The 15,654-nt window shown below is 42.6% G+C and overlaps 1 protein-coding gene across 12 annotated transcripts in view; it reads left to right on the top strand.

Annotated features, from left to right (window-relative positions):
• Window positions 1–14,514, top strand: part of PARD3 (par-3 family cell polarity regulator) — a 676,275-nt gene extending 661,761 nt beyond the window's left edge. For all 12 annotated transcript variants that reach the window (XM_047865961.1, XM_047865959.1, XM_047865960.1 and 9 more), the window contains 2 exons: window positions 6,104–6,231; window positions 12,500–14,514. In XM_047865961.1, the coding sequence (XP_047721917.1) occupies window positions 6,104–6,231; window positions 12,500–12,896 (525 nt within the window). In that variant the 3' untranslated portion in view covers window positions 12,897–14,514. The remainder of the gene's footprint in view (window positions 1–6,103; window positions 6,232–12,499) is intronic.
• The last annotated feature ends 1,140 nt before the right edge of the window (window positions 14,515–15,654 follow it).

Genomic DNA, 15,654 nt, shown 5'->3' with positions numbered 1-15,654 from the left:
GCCCTTTTCAGTTCATCCATTTTCAAAATGTTCTCCCTAAACCCTAGCAGTGTGGAATGCACCTGTTCCTGGGTTTTTGTTCAAAATAATGTTTGGGCCTGAGGGAGCTGATTTGTGGCACAAAGGGTCTTTAGATGAGCAGAGGCCCAGGAAATTCCCGTAGCTCCATAACTGAAGTGCATTCTCTCCCAAGTTGGTTAAGAAGAGGAGGAGGAGGACGACGATGACAAGGAGGAGGAGGAGGGGGAGAAGGAGGAGGAGGAGGAACAGGAGGAGGAGGAGGAGGAGGAGGAGGGGAGAAAAAGCAACTTCTTCACCATGTAATTCCAGGTGCAGCATAAATAAAGCAGCAAGTTGCTTTAAATCTTTCTTAAGATAATGGAACAATAGCTGAGGTTAGGGTTATTATCACAGAGCTCAGATATGGACAGAACTTAGTGTTGCTTTTAAAAGAATTAAATTGCACGCTGCAGACATAAGTACAGTATGCTGTTAAAACTTTGTAGATACCTGAGTGTTGCCCACAAGGAGACTTGCTGGCTGAGGCGGTTGATAGATGGGATAATGGAGCCTTTAATAGCTATATTGCTAAATCCTTTCCATCCCGGGTTGGTAGTGACTCAAAGTAGTTTAGTCCTTCAGATGGAAAATTGATCCTCTGCGATGTGAATACCCTCTTCTCCCCCAAGCTTTCTTCCCAGCTGTCTGTCTTTAAACAACAACAAAAAAAAAGGTCTGTCCTTTTTTCCATTTTTCTGTCTGGGACTTTTAATGGCTTCTCTTCCCTTTTTTAGGGTTTTGTCTGCTTTAATTAGAGAGCCAGTCTGTAGTACACAGCCACCCTGAACCCCTGGATTGCCTTCCCTGTACCTGGGAAGTTTGAGAAAATGATGCTTATCCTTTTGTTTTCATCTCTCCTAAGACTTCAAGGATATCTCCTGTAATTTCCTTATAGTGGGGCTCCATGCCTTTACTCAAAAAATGCCTTCTCGGTTGATAGCTTTGCAGTTCAAACTGGGTGGAAATCACCTCCCTTGGAAATCAACCTGGAGAAAGCCATTCCTGCAAGGAAACAGGGACCCTTTACTCATGGCAAAAGCCTCTGTGCTGCTGCAAAGTAGACCCCTTTCTTCTAGCTCCAATGACCCATCTCCCAGCTGAAGGCTCCATGACCCATGGGCCATGCTACCGGCAGAGACCTCAGGTAGTAGAAATGAATGAAGTTGCCTTTGGTCATCATTAGTATGGGACACTAGAAGGCTGGCTTATTTTTAGAGCTGCAATTTTCAGTATACCTGCTGTTTAAGGAGGGGGAAAAGTAGATCCAAACACTGGTTGGCAAAGACGAGAGAAAGACAAACGGTGTGTAAAAAACAAACATGTATTTATGAAAATTTTATGAGGGAAACTGGTTTGCTCTGCAGATTTTTCAAGCATTACTCACATCATTAGTAGCAATTAGGCTTTTCAACATTCAGAACCCACAAGAGTTCAATCAATAGTTGTAACAGTATCTTGTGTGATGGGATAGAGGTGGAAGGCTGTGAAGGCAGGATGTATAGACAAAAGTTAATTTTGTTTTGATTAAAAGTTGTAAATGAATCTACTATACAGAATAATTACCAAGCTTAGTGGTTGCCACTTTTTTTTTTTAAGTTTATTTATTTATTTTGAGAGAGGGAGAGAGCGAATCCCAAGCAGGCTCCATGCTGTTAGCGTAGAGCCCAGATTGGGGCTCTATCCGTGAACTGTGAGGTCATGACCTGAGCCAAAACCAAGAGTCGGACGCTGAACTGACTGAGCCACCCAGGCGCCCCAGCAGTTGCCACTTCTAAACAGAGTGAACAGTTTATGCTTTTTACATGATTCAATGGCATAAAAGTCTTCCTACCCTCTACCAAATCTTTAAATTACCATTTTATCAGAATGTGGAATTTATATTAGGGTTACAGCAAGTTTGAATTGCCAACATAGGAATTCCAAATCTCAGGTGGATGTGTGTCCTTTTAGTTATTGTCACCATCATTATCTTTATCATCACTTTTCCTCTGAAGCAGTTGAACTTGTATCTTATTTTTGTTTTCCATATGTGCCCTTGAACATAGGTGAAAATTTGAAAATTTTATTCATTTTGAATAGAAAACTCACTCAAAAGTATCATTTGTAAGAATAGTACATATATGTGTGTATATGTGAAGATATACAGGTGCACACACACATATGCTTACACACTATGTGAAGAAAAATTAGAGTAATTAAAAATTATTTTCTATAAATGCTAATAAAAGAGAAATGAATTTTATTTCATAAGTGACACATGCACTCATAGATTAAGCTCTAAAAGTCTTCCAATATTCCTGGCTCTAAATGGTACTGACACTTTGTATGCTGTATAGTTTTTTTTGTTCTTTCTTTAGTCTTAACAGTTTTGTTTTATATTCTTATTTTGGAAAAATAAGAATGATTTTATTTAACTGAGAAAAATGTTTAGTTAATGAAATCTGGTGCAAACACTATGTTTTCACCAGTGATTTTTGATATTTTGTTTTACACTAATAAGTGATAGCCAAATTGTGTAGCTTTCCCAAACTTTATATAATTTTTTGTATTGTATAAATACTGTCTCTCCATAATCATGATAGAGACCAATACTTTGCAGCTCATTTATAAAAGCAACATGTATAGTTTTCGCTTGTGGCTTTAAACATAAGCCATGAAGAAATTTACATATCATGGTCCTCCAGTGTACTGTGTAACAGATAACCATGTATTTATTTCTATTTACTACCTCTACATTATTATGGCCCTGCCAGCCTTGGCAATTTTTTTACTTAAAAGGTCATTGCTTGTCACAAATTTCATCATAAACAAGGCCAGGTCATCTGAGATTTGTATTCTGAAAACAGAGTTATTATTGCCTGGCAGATATCCAGAATTAATATTAAAAAATTTTTTTTTAATGTTTATTTATTTTTGAGAGAGAAAGACAAAATGCAAATGGGGGAGGGACAGAGAGAGGGAGACACAGCACCTGAAGCAGGCTCCAGGCTCTGGGCTGTCAGCACAGAGTCCGACGCAGGGCTCGAACTCACACACTGTGAGATCATGACCTGAACTGAAGTCAGACGCTTAACTGACTGGGCACCCAGGCACCCTTTGATCTCCAGAATTATTACAATTATAATTTACCTGTGTGTTTCCCTGTATATATGTTACTTTGTGGTTGTAGCTGTTAATGCTGTTCTTTTTGAAAACATGAACTTCTCCCTGGGGTTACAAATTACCTTTCTTCATTTCTTTATTTTTATTATTTTGGACTCCAGACACATTATTCTATTTCTGCCATAGAGATGGAAACCACTGTATTTAAAAGTCAGGATTGTCGATTATAATACTGCTCCCACAATTTACATTTTTATGAGATCATCATTGAAGTCATGAATCAGGTTATTTCTGATTCGGGCCAAGTATAAAACTTGCCAGGATAAACTTACATCAGTGTTGCTCTAGGCTGGTCATGTATATAATCTTCCTTGAGATCTGTGGCTCAGTAACATTTCATCTTAAAGATAAGGGGAATTCTTCTTAAGAACCTACCCTTCTGCATGCTTTGAAAAAATAAATGGAATAAAAGTCATCGTAGTGGGCAGACTAGTATGAAATATGTCAGTTTGCCAATACCAAACTCATTCACTCATGTTAAGTTTTCAGATCCTGTGTGATGATAATTTTATTATTGGAGTTCATCAAGATCCAACTGGGTCCTTGCCATGGATAAGGTTTGAGGTGCACAGTGTCAGAAAACACACAGTTGAGGAAACAAAAGCCTTTCAACTTTTTTTTTTTTCCTGTCAGAATCAAATTTTCAGGCCTCTGGGAGAAACAACTTAAAAATACACCTGAAATGTCTACAAGACCTTGCATTTTCTTTTCACATCTCCACAAGCAGTGTGTCACAGAACAGCATGAGCTTAAGAAGCCCGTTACTAAATCCTGCTGCAGAATGCCAGATCTCTCAAGACTGCTTGACACATGTATATAGCTTATACCGAGTGAAAAGGAAAGGGAAACGTGGTTCTTTTTGAGGGTGGAAAGAAAATGGTGTAGTATTTTCTTGCTTTGCTTTCCCTCTGTCCAGTGGCTTCTCTCAAGCTTCCCAAGCCTCACCCTGAACAATAGAGCCGCTCAGTTTTCTTTTTGGCCAGCCTCATCAAGTGTAATGGAAGAAAATGTCTGTCTTCTTTAATGTAGTTGATGAACAATTGGTTGACGCTTTGTTTACATAAGCAGAACTCACTCGGCAAAGTGTTTTCCTCGCTCAAGGCACCACTGATGTGTTATTTGAACGGTGTTGTGGAGCGGGTCTCAGAACACACATTTGTTCCAGTGAGTGTGGTTATAAACATCCACTAGTAGAGACTGGGGTATTGTAAAGCCTAATCTCTTCACACATTATTTTTGTATCGGGATATTTTTAATATGCCCACTGACTATGCCCATATGCTTTGAAATTTTTGCCCCATATAATCCTTATTATTGCTTACCCACAAATAAGATAATGCTGGCCAGGCAGAAAGAGAACAATAGATGATGCTTTCTTTCTGTTCACACAAAAGCCAACCACAGGAGCCACTCCTTAAGTAACAAGCCCACACGCTACCTTACAACTCTCCAAATGAAGGCAAAGACTGTTATTTTAGGAAACTATTATCAAGTCAAAGTCTGCCATTGGTGTCTACGAGAGAAAATCAATATCTTGTTTTTAAGAGGCATTCTTCATTCAGAATATGCCTATTGCACAATGTTGCGTCACACAAAGGGGAGCAGAGGTTAGCAAGTGCCAAAAAGGATTACTTAGTGAATGTCACTGATGCTACGATAAACCACTGTTTGGTGTTTTGTAGAGTTAGAGGCATCGTTGTCTATTTTGAGCAGACCAACTTTCATTTTCAAAGGGCAGATCTAGAAGGTAAGCTAAAAACTGTCAGTGAGAAGCTGAAGCATCCACAGGGGCTTGATCTGCATGGCACAATATACACAACCAAATATCTGAGTTTGCTGAGAGGCAGCAATCAGTGGATGACCTGCTGACCAAAGTATTTAGCCAGAAGGAGTAGAAATTTCTCTATAGGGTATAATTAACCTAGGTAAAAATGCCATTTCCTAATAAGTAAGGGAAAATGTATTGTCTCATAACCAATTCAAGGAGCTGTTAGCTGTTAGCTGTTAGCTGTTAGGGTTTATTCTTTTGATGAGTGTTTCCATTTGACTGCCACCCCTGGGTTGGAGGAGACCTATACATGGCGAACGGTGCCTAGTGTCAACAAATCTCCATTCAGAATTTAGCCATCACCCTTTAGGAGAAGGGGAATGAGTTCTATTGTAGCCCTACTGCTAGCCTAAAATAGGTAACCGCTGAGAAAATTCACCAACACAGCCAACTTGCAAGTGCACACCCATGGACTTTCCCACTTCTGTGAATTATTGTAGCAAAATTTATTTACTTATTTATTTTTGACATTGGCATCTTATGCTCTCCTGAGGAGCCTTGCTCCCCTGTACTTGCTGGATATACAGGGGATGCAAACTGGTGTCTAATGTTGGTATTTACCAAACCATCAGGAAGACTGGAAAAGTTGACCCCTCAGGGCACCTGGGTGGCTCAGTCTTAAGGGTCTGATTTCAGCTGAGGTCATGATCTTCTGGTGAGTTTGAGCCCCCACATCGGGCTCACGGCTCTCAGCACAGAGCCTGCTTCTGATCCTCTGTCCCTTACTTCTCTCTCTACCCCTCCCCTGTGCTCGCTCTCTCTCTCTCCCTCAAAAATAAACATTAAATAAAAGAGAAAGAAAAGTTGGCCTCTCAAATTCAGACCATTCTGAAGCCATAATCAAAATTTAAGATGCTTGAGTATTTGGGACTCATAAAAGCAAATAGATAACCTCTTTTCTCACACTTGGGAAAACTGCAGTTGGCTTTTTAAAAACTCACCACATCTGTAACATGTTTCTAGGTCAATCCTTAAGAATCGGAATGAGGCCCACCGGCCACATGATAGCCAGACTGCCTCTCTTGCTAAGCGTGTCGCATTTTTGCCCTTCAGCCCAACTCCAGAGCGGCGGCGCAGAGCGGCAGGCACTCGGTGTCGGTGGAGGTGCAGATGCAGCGCCAGCGGCAGGAGGAGCGCGAGGGGTTCCAGCAGGCCCAGCGCCAGTACAGCTCCCTGCCCCGGTAAGTCCCAGCCCGGCCCCGCGGGAAGCCCCTCCTCCACGCACTCGTCCTGCGGGAGCCGGCAGGCAGAGGGCGCTGCTCAGCCTGCCCCCCATCTGACCCCTGGAAAGAGGCCCCCCGGAAGAAAGAAAAGTGTGGCAGAAGATGCCGGCATTGTCACCCCCAAGCTCCCTAACCGCGAGCGAGATGATCTGCCATAGGAGCATCGGGCTGAGGGGTCATACCCGGGCTCTGGTACTGGTTCTGCTACTTCCCAGGTGGCCACGGACCGGACGGGTTCTTCATCTGAAAAATGGAAAGCTAACGCTTATTTTGCCTGGCTGGTGGGGTGACTAGAGTGTCTGATGCTGTGTAAACCTAGAGCTCCGTGAAACGGGGCGGGGCGGTGCTCCACGGTCTGTGCCCAGTTAGGATCTCTCTTGCTCTCCCGCCATCCTTACACTTGTTCAGTGCGGATCCTCAGAGTCCCAGGGATGCCCACCTCATGAGCAGACTAGCCCGGGGCGGGGGGGGGGGGGGGGGGGGGGGTTGGTATCTGCCGGGCTCCCCCCAAGGAGGTACCTCAGCCCCACGGGTTCTCTGCCAAAGGCCTGGAGAGCATTCAGGTGACCGAGCCCTAATACCCTGAAATGATAGCCCTTTTCCCATCTGAGTATTTCCTCTGTGCACAGTGAAGAATAAAAGTACCTATTTAAAAATACTCATCTTCCCAAACTTCCTATGATTCACTCCTATAATCACAATTCTTACAGGCATTTGTTCTATTTCAAAACCAGGTGACAAAAACATTTTGGTGGAAAAAATCCACTTACCATGTTTGTATCAAGTAGATTGCTTTGATTTTGAGCAGAGCAGTGTGGAGGCAATGTTTCTCTGTGTAAACTTGACTGACCTATACAAAAGTGGTCTTGATTTGCTTCTAATTTTTAATAAGGATGAGTCCCTGTAAATGTTAAATAATCCCTATAATAACAGCGAGGGACTTGGCTACATTGACGTGGATCAGACAAGGGAATGAGGGTGTGAATGAAAATCTACCAGGATGAGTAGCATCATTCTCCTAATGGTAGTTTACTAGTATTGTAGTATTGTTCATTCAGTTGTTCTTTTTTCATCTAGAAAGCTCTATCTCCTTTGAAAACTAAATTATTTTTTTCTTTTAAATAAGAGAATTGCTTTTTTTCTTTCACATAGGAGAATATTTATTTAGCCCACTCTGGGTAAGAGTCACTGAAATTTAGGTCTGGACAGGACCTTGAACACGTTGTCTTACAAGGAAGCAGCTCAGAGACATTAAGTAACTTCCCCCAAGGTCCCACAGCTGGTCCATAATTTCTGCCAGAATTCAAACCCACACCTGCCCGTTCCCTAAACCCTGATTTCATAAGGCCCATTGCTACCGAGGGTTTTGGTTCCCAAGTCTGGAATGTCAGTGGGTATAGGTGCAAAGTTCCTCTCTGCGCTCTACTTCCCTTAGCATATGGAAGAAGGCCGCTGTATGAACCACCCCATGCATCAAATGTGAAACATTCCAGGATTATACATAAAGGTTCTTCTGTATAAAATCCCTCCACCCTGCCTGTTTGGCTTGCTTTCCATCAGATGGATGAGTGTGATCAGGTCGATGGATTGACATACCTGACGGTCAGTAGCACATCACGGCCTATGCGAATGGCATTGCCTATGCAGGGGCTGTGATCTTATTTGATTGGCAAATTGTTTGACTTCATAAATTTTAGTTGTGTTTGAGAGTATAAGAAATGGAGGAGAAATATCAGAAAGCACATGTAAGAGGTGGAGTGAGGTGAGAAATGCACAGGGCTGAGGAAGGGAAGTGGGAGAGATGGTGGGTGAGGGCCCAGAAGTGTACACAGCCTGGCATGAGAAGAACCGCCAGGGTCCCAGTCCTGGGGAAGAGGGCAAAGAGGGATCACTGGCTTTCTCCTGGTCGTGTTCCCAGGTAGCTCCATATTCCAAACTGATGCTCCGCTGTCTTTTCCACCTCCTCCTCTAGGCTGCCCTTCCTCGCTCCCCTTCTCTCTTCTGAAGCACCTGGTAGAAGGATCTAATTCATGGAAGGGAGGGTTGCTGCTGCTGGTACTGCTGCCATCTGGAGTGTTTCCCTAAATAATAAAAACTCCCTCTGGGTTCAGCGTAGCCCTCTTATTACTACTAGGCATTTTATTCTGTGTTGATATGACAAAAGCAGAAATCCCACGATGAAAAAGTTGTTTCAGGCAAGAGGTCTGGGAGGTCCCTACAGCCTGTTCTCTGCCTTTAGAGAACAGTTTCTGGATGGGAGTGTATATTTGTGGGAAGATTTAGGAATGCTGAGCCACACCCAGCTTAGGCACCACTTGACAAAGGCTGTGTGCGGAGATCCGGAGGAAGGTAACAAGACCAAAGAGGAGCTCAGAGGGAGATAGCAAGAACCTACATGGGCTTGAGTCAAAACCAGATTTCTGACGTGATATTCTTCAAAGACGCTTGACCTCTGCTTTTCAGATGTTGACAGCAGAGTTTTGTCTAAACAAGTTGGTATGGCATTCAATACCAAAAAGACTTCACACACAACAGAAGTTCTCTTGAAAAGTGGAGCGTAAAATAAAACAAATGGTCAAGACTTTGTACCAGTAGCACTAGAGAAAGGGGTCTGAACTGAAGGGACGTATACAAGCCGAAGTGGTGTGTAAATTCTCACTGTGAATAACCAACTTATAGACGGAATTCAAATTACATTTTGAAATGTCGGTAGGGGATGCTAGTCAAGTCGTATCACTAGTTCGGGAGGAAAGGAGACCTGAGAGGACCCACACTTAATATTCGGTCAGAATAGGGTTCCTTTTTAATTTTTTTTTTTATTCCTAAACTACTTATTCTTTTTTCTTCTTTACTCTCTTTTCTTTAATCCTTTTAAAATTTCTAGATTACTGTCTTAGTGTTCAAAAGGCAACTCTAAAACTGAGTAGAAGCATGTTCAGTTATAGTCACTGATAGAAAGACTTACTGAAGATCCTTTATGAAATATATGTATTTTTTCTTCTCCTGCTGACTCTCCATTTGCTCTTCATCTTTCCTTCTCCATGGCTTTCCGTCTGTTGGTGGTAGACTTCTCTGTGTACACCTCACTTCCCCTCTGTCTTCTGCACCCAGACATGGTCTCCCCACCAGGCCCATTTATTATGTCTCTCAGCTGCTTGTCAACTTGTCAGCCTTGGTATTTATATCTTTCTTCATCCTTCTGTGTCCTCCTCACCTTAGAGACTAACTTGCTTTCCTGAGGCATTGGGTCTTTGGTGTAAGATGATGGTCTACATGATGGTGGTCTTCAAGCCATATTGGAAGCAGTTACAATCATTAAGTGATAGCTATTGCCAAACCAGGGCATTTGCCCTGAGTGGATTCAGAAAACTCTAGTAGGCTCATTCTAGGACCAGACATACCTGTGTGTTGGTTATAAAGAAATTCAGTGAACAGAGATTGCTGCTATTGTTATTTGTGGCCTTTGACTAAGCAATCATGGGACAGTTAAAAGCTTCTTTCCAGTCTCTCAGAAAGTGGAGTTGTCTTCACTTAGAGAAGCTTCTTCAGTTATTCTTTGGTGCCTCTCCCTGCTTCTTGATTTCTACCAATCCTTCTCACAAAGGGTGGAAAGCTAATATTTTTTTTTAATTTTTATTTAAAATTTTTTAATATTTATTTTTGAGAGAGAGACAGAACATGAGCAGGGGAGGGGCAGAGACAGAGGGAGACACAGAACCCGAAGCAGGCTCCAGGCTCTGAGCTGTCAGCACAGAGCCTCACATGGGGCTCGAACCCACGAACCACAAGATCATGACCTGAGCTGAAGCTGGACACTTAATGGCTGAGCCTCCCAGGCGCCCTGGAAAGCTAATATTTTGTTTATTGTTTTCCGTTGGTCACAAAGATGTCTCCCAAAACCCAGAGGCTAATCTTTGATGACAAAGTGACTTTGCCTTCAAACTACTCTTCCAACACCCATTAGTCAGCCATTTACTGTGTGACACACTTTTCTAAGCATTTTACATGTGTTATTTCACTTATTTTTCCCTGTATCCTATGAGGTTAGATATCTGGCCTGTTTCACAGGTGAGACAACTTGGGCCCAAATAGTATAACCCTCCTGGGGTCACACAGCCAGCAAGTGGCAGACAGGATTGGAATCTCTGTCTACCTGAACCTAAGCATCATGTAGAAAACTTTCATTGTCTGCTATTTTCTCGAGTTTCTCTATGATCTGATCATTTCTTGTCCTCTCCTTAATTGAGAGCTTGTTGATACCACACTTACCATGGAAACATGTGTATATATGTGTTTGTGTACCTGTATCTATGTATATGTTCTTTCCCCACATATCTTACTTCAACCCTCAGTGAGGTCTTCTTTCTTCCCTCTAGACAGCTTAGTTTGAAGAAAATTTTAGCTACAAGAAATTCTTCTTTCACATCATCATAATTTCTGTCCCTAACAAACCTTTAGTGACTTCTTGATGTGTTTAAATAAAAAAAGACTCTGTCTTCCTGAAATGATTCAAAACTCAGCTTACGGTGCATGAGAGCCATAGAGCGAAGCCTTGGGATTTATAGAGTTGGGGGTTGGGGGCTGGAGAGGGTTAGTGGATCTCAGTAGGCTAAGGATGAAAAAGAGGTGAAATTTCTGTGGCCTACTTCTGGTTATCTTTAAATTGATTACTAACCCATGAAGGAATTCCACTTTTGTTGCTGTAACATCAGTAAGAAGTTCGTTGTTTTAATTAAAGTTTCATGATTAATGTCAAATCCCTGGTTTCGTGCTGGCACTTTCCATCATTCATGTCCCTGGGCAGATTAATTTATGACTTTTTAAGTGAAGATAATCAGTGCTTTAGGCAAATAAACTATTCCATCAAATCTAAGGATTCTTGCCTGGGCTGATTGTACGAATGGTCTGATTCCCATTAAAAGAGAACCAGATAAAGGTACTGGACACTGTTCAGTTAATCACAGTCATATCCAGAGATGATGCTGGACACCCCCAACTACATTTTAGGCCATGTGGAAAATGGGGAGATTTCATCCCAAACCATACTGATGGCACTTCTTAATGTTCAAAAATGCAAATGCTTCATTCCTGTGAGAGCCCCAGTGTCTGCATAGATCGCATTTTCCCTTCAGAGTCTTTCTGAACATCCTGTCATGTTGTGTGTGTTGATGTGAAAGCCTGAGCAATACATACTGTCGCCAAATGATTTTCTTATTGATAAATGGAGCAATATATTTTGTTTTATTACTCAATTCTCTCTTCCTCTCTTCCATTTTTAAGGCGAAAAATTAGTACATGTCTTCCTTTCTGGCACAAATTGTTTTACTTTATCATAGCCAATCTTATTGTAAATTCATAAAAGCATCTAGAGACTTGATAGTAAATTAAAGATGTTTCAAAACAATAATGTTTCCTGAAATGATGTGCAACTTTATTGCAGAAGTGATAAGACTTAGAAATTTCTATATGGCTCTGATTTATTTCCCTATCCTGGAGTGACAGAATGGGAGTTAAGTAGGTTATCCCTGCCTTCGGGGAGGGTATGGTGTGTAGGAAAATAGTGCTTACTTTACAGACTTCCCAGGTTCTACAGGCCTGATGAGCATATATGCTGAAGAGTGTCGGTTGCTGACATATACATCTCGAAAGCCAGGACTTTAAGGGACTGCCTGTTGCATTTTTAATCATATAGGAGTCTAGACTTAAATCTTTCATAACTGAACTCATATTGTAATCCATTACATGTACTTCCTATTAGCTAGTGTCTCGGGCATTATGGTGGCAGCTGTGTAAAATATTTGTTTTGCTTGTTTAGGATTGAATTGTAACATTCTAAAACAAGCAATTCCTGCTGGGGTAGAAGCTGCCAGATCACTAATACCCCCGTACGGAGTCTTGCCAGTGTGTCTAAATTGCAGGAGGTACTGTTACCCTATGTAGGATCAATAGTGCCTACGGAGACACAGAAGGAGGACCCTTACTTTTCGATAGCCACCCAAGCCCTCAGTGCTCTCTCCTGTTTAGCCATTGTTTGCTGAGGACAGTCCTGTGTTAATCCTCCAGCCCGCATCACTGTGGCTGACACATGATTGCAGTGCAGCACTACTGGCTGAGAGGTTCAAATGCATTTTCCACTTCCCCCCTCCCCCACCTCCTTTCTCCCTTTCCTTTCTCTCTCTCCCCTTCTCCCAAGCTTCACACTAACCTTTGGGATTTGCTTTTCTAGGCAAAGCAGGAAAAACGCCAGCTCTGTGTCCCAGGATTCCTGGGAGCAGAACTACCCCCCTGGGGAAGGCTTCCAGAGTGCCAAGGAGAACCCCAGATACTCCAGCTACCAGGGCTCCAGGAACGGCTATCTGGGCGGGCACGGCTTCAACGCCAGGGTGATGCTGGAGACCCAGGAGCTCCTTCGCCAGGAACAGAGGCGGAAAGAGCAACAGATGAAGAAGCAGCCTCCTCCTCCCGAAGGGCTCAACAACTATGACTCATACAAGAAAGTCCAGGACCCCACTTACACCCCTCCCAAGGGGCCCTTCCGGCAGGACGTGCCCCCCTCCCCTTCTCAGGTCGCTAGGCTGAACAGACTCCAGACTCCTGAGAAAGGGAAACCCTTCTATTCCTGAACAGGAGAAGAGTGGAGGCTTCATGTCATGCAATAAAGGACATTTTCTTATGAAGACTTGTATTTTGGGAGTTTTTTTAAAACCTTGATGGTACTATGGAATTTTTCTGTTTGTTGGTATCAGTGCCTTTAAGCAGTATGGGCGAAGAAATGGAAAGCCTTAATGTCTTTGCCACTATGTCTCAAGTGTCTATTTCATGGAAGGATTTCCCACCATCTGACAATCATCTGTTCGAGGCATTCACATGCTCTGCACCTCTCTGGAGTACCAGGAATGTTCACCTCCCCCATGAGATGTCCATGGCTTTATGTTACACCCCCCTGCAACTTGTGACAAATTACCTTGAAGTTGAAGGTGATATTGATCCCTCCTTCTCCCCTTTCGGTTTTCTTTGATGTGAGGCGACATCCCAATCTCTGGTGGATCAAAGTGGGTGACATACACCAGAAATTGGGGCTTTATGGTACTTCACAGCAGTCATTTATGGTACTTTGTAATCAGTGTGGTTTTCCCTGTTCTCTCCCAGCTCCTTGCAACAGGAAAGTTCCTTCATCCTAGTAAAGAAGCTAAGCCATATCCAACACTGTCTGGTTATCATGGGGGTCCTTTTGCAACTGCCTTATAACTCGACATTACCAATAAAGCGATCACTGTAGTCTGTGTTTATAAATACACTTGTTTGGTCATGTTCCTGACACGTGTGTTGAGTCAGCGCAGCTCTGTGTGGGGGACGAGGGACAGGGAGTGACTTCTGGTCGGGGAAGAATGGAGCCCGCCCACCGGCCCTGTGCATATCATGACGTGGGAGGTGGTAGCTAAGAAAAGAATTCTCCCAGGATGAGCTTCTGGCCCACAACATCCCAGTAATTATTTTAATTAGTTTTCGTTTGACAGGTTGGCAGGAAGGGCATAGAGTGAGACAAAGATAAATCAGACGGTCGTTTTGGGATTCTAAAAACTCATCGGCTTGCTACAGTTTTTAAAGTCAGTTGGAAATCACGTTTGTTTAGCACACCCAGATGCTGTATCTCTGCCTGGTGATGCCATCCATGCTACTAGATAATTCTGCCACAAAACGAAGACAGATAAGGGAAAAGCTGTTATATCACCAAACAGTGGTAACAAAAGATTGCTCTCATGTCAATATTGTAATGTGTGTGGGGGTCACAAGGACCTCGATTGCTCCTGTGTTTTCAGCTGTCCGTCTGAACGTCATGTGTTGTGAACCATGGCTGGGTTGCTAAAGTGCCTGCAAATCCCGATGTGAAGAAAGCTTGAGATGAAAGCTCAGCACACCATGTATTAACAAAAAAAGAGAAAACAAACAAAAAAAGACATGTACCGATATGCCTTTTTTTTTTTTTACTGGCACATTGTATTTTTGTGTCCACTTGTTTTTAGAAAATATGTGAAGTGTCCACACGTACCTGTGTCTCTTTTGCATTTCTGTGTAATGGTTCTATGTGTTCATAATGTGTGGCAATGTTTAAATGGTGTTACCAATGTAAGCACAGTGACCTTGGATGACAGTAGCTTTTTCTTACAGCCTTCCTTGAGCTGTGAGAAACAGCTTTCCCTGTACATATGAGACTTCTAATAAAAGGCATATTTCTTCCTGTTCTTTGTGGTGTCTCTAGTGCTCCTGTGGAAACTCCTAGCTGGGTTTTGGGTTGTTCATTTATTTTTTTTAAGTATATTAGCAGATGTGATTTCTTTTTTCGTATTTAGAAAAAGTTGAAAGTTTCCTTATATCTGTGTGCAGAGATGGAAGTGCATGATTGACTGCTTACTTGAACACCTGAGGAGGGGACAAGAAAGAGAAAAGGACCTGCTTAATGAGTTTACTGGAAGGCCCAGGCTGCCAAAAGAAGCCTGGGGAATTTGGAATTGAAGGAGCCAATACTCTAGAGCTAAATAAAAGAAAAATTATTCAGAAAGCTACATAATATTCCCATTATTTTCCTTTGCTCCCTCTGGATCATTTCAGCAAGCCAAACATTTTGAGGGAGCCCTAGCCTTGCGTACCATGAGCCCAGAGAAAAGTCCAGATTCTTTTCCACTTTCAATACCAACCAGTTCTTATTTCCAAATTACACAATAAGGCTTTGCTATATTTTTTAGATTCATTAATATGTATATGGTACTTTGAAGGCATAAAGGGCACTAGATCTACCCTAGATGCGTCTTGCGCACAAATATCCCTGTGCACATCACCCGCCCCCCCCTCCGCCTCCCGCAAAGGGCAAGCTTTGCACAGACCTGTTGCAAATTCCCTCTGTGTGGGGTGCCTGCATCAGCTGGTTGTCATAGCAGCCTTCGGCCTGTCACTAAATCCAATTCTGTCACCTCAGGATTAGTTATGAGAGGTGTGTAGCAAGCCAAGAAAATGGCACGTCTTTGGTTCTTATATGCATGCGAGGTGTGGAGAAGTAGAAAAGAGAAGATGGACAGATTTGTTAATTTTCTCACTGACCAGGAGGCCCATTGCAAATGCCAAAACTCACAGGTTGTTTATCTCAACGGACAGTGAGAAGTGGAGCAGGAGAGGTAATATTGTATGTTCAGGGACCCCAATCACAAAGGGATTTGTAGATTAAAACTGACAATTTGAGCTACACTGAGAGAAGTAGGACTAGATATGAATCAGCACAGAAGGGGGACATGCTCTACAGAGCAGTCTTGTCCAAATGGCTGACCTCTGGCTCCAGAGCAATTCCAAAGGACCCGGCAGGATCACGGGAAGAGTGTATCTACAGCA

Source organism: Prionailurus viverrinus, chromosome B4, assembly GCF_022837055.1.
Source record: "Prionailurus viverrinus isolate Anna chromosome B4, UM_Priviv_1.0, whole genome shotgun sequence".
In the NCBI taxonomy this organism is placed as follows: Eukaryota; Metazoa; Chordata; class Mammalia; order Carnivora; family Felidae; genus Prionailurus; species Prionailurus viverrinus.
The sequence above is the reverse complement of the archived record's forward strand: the minus strand, read 5'-3'. Positions and strand labels throughout refer to the sequence as shown.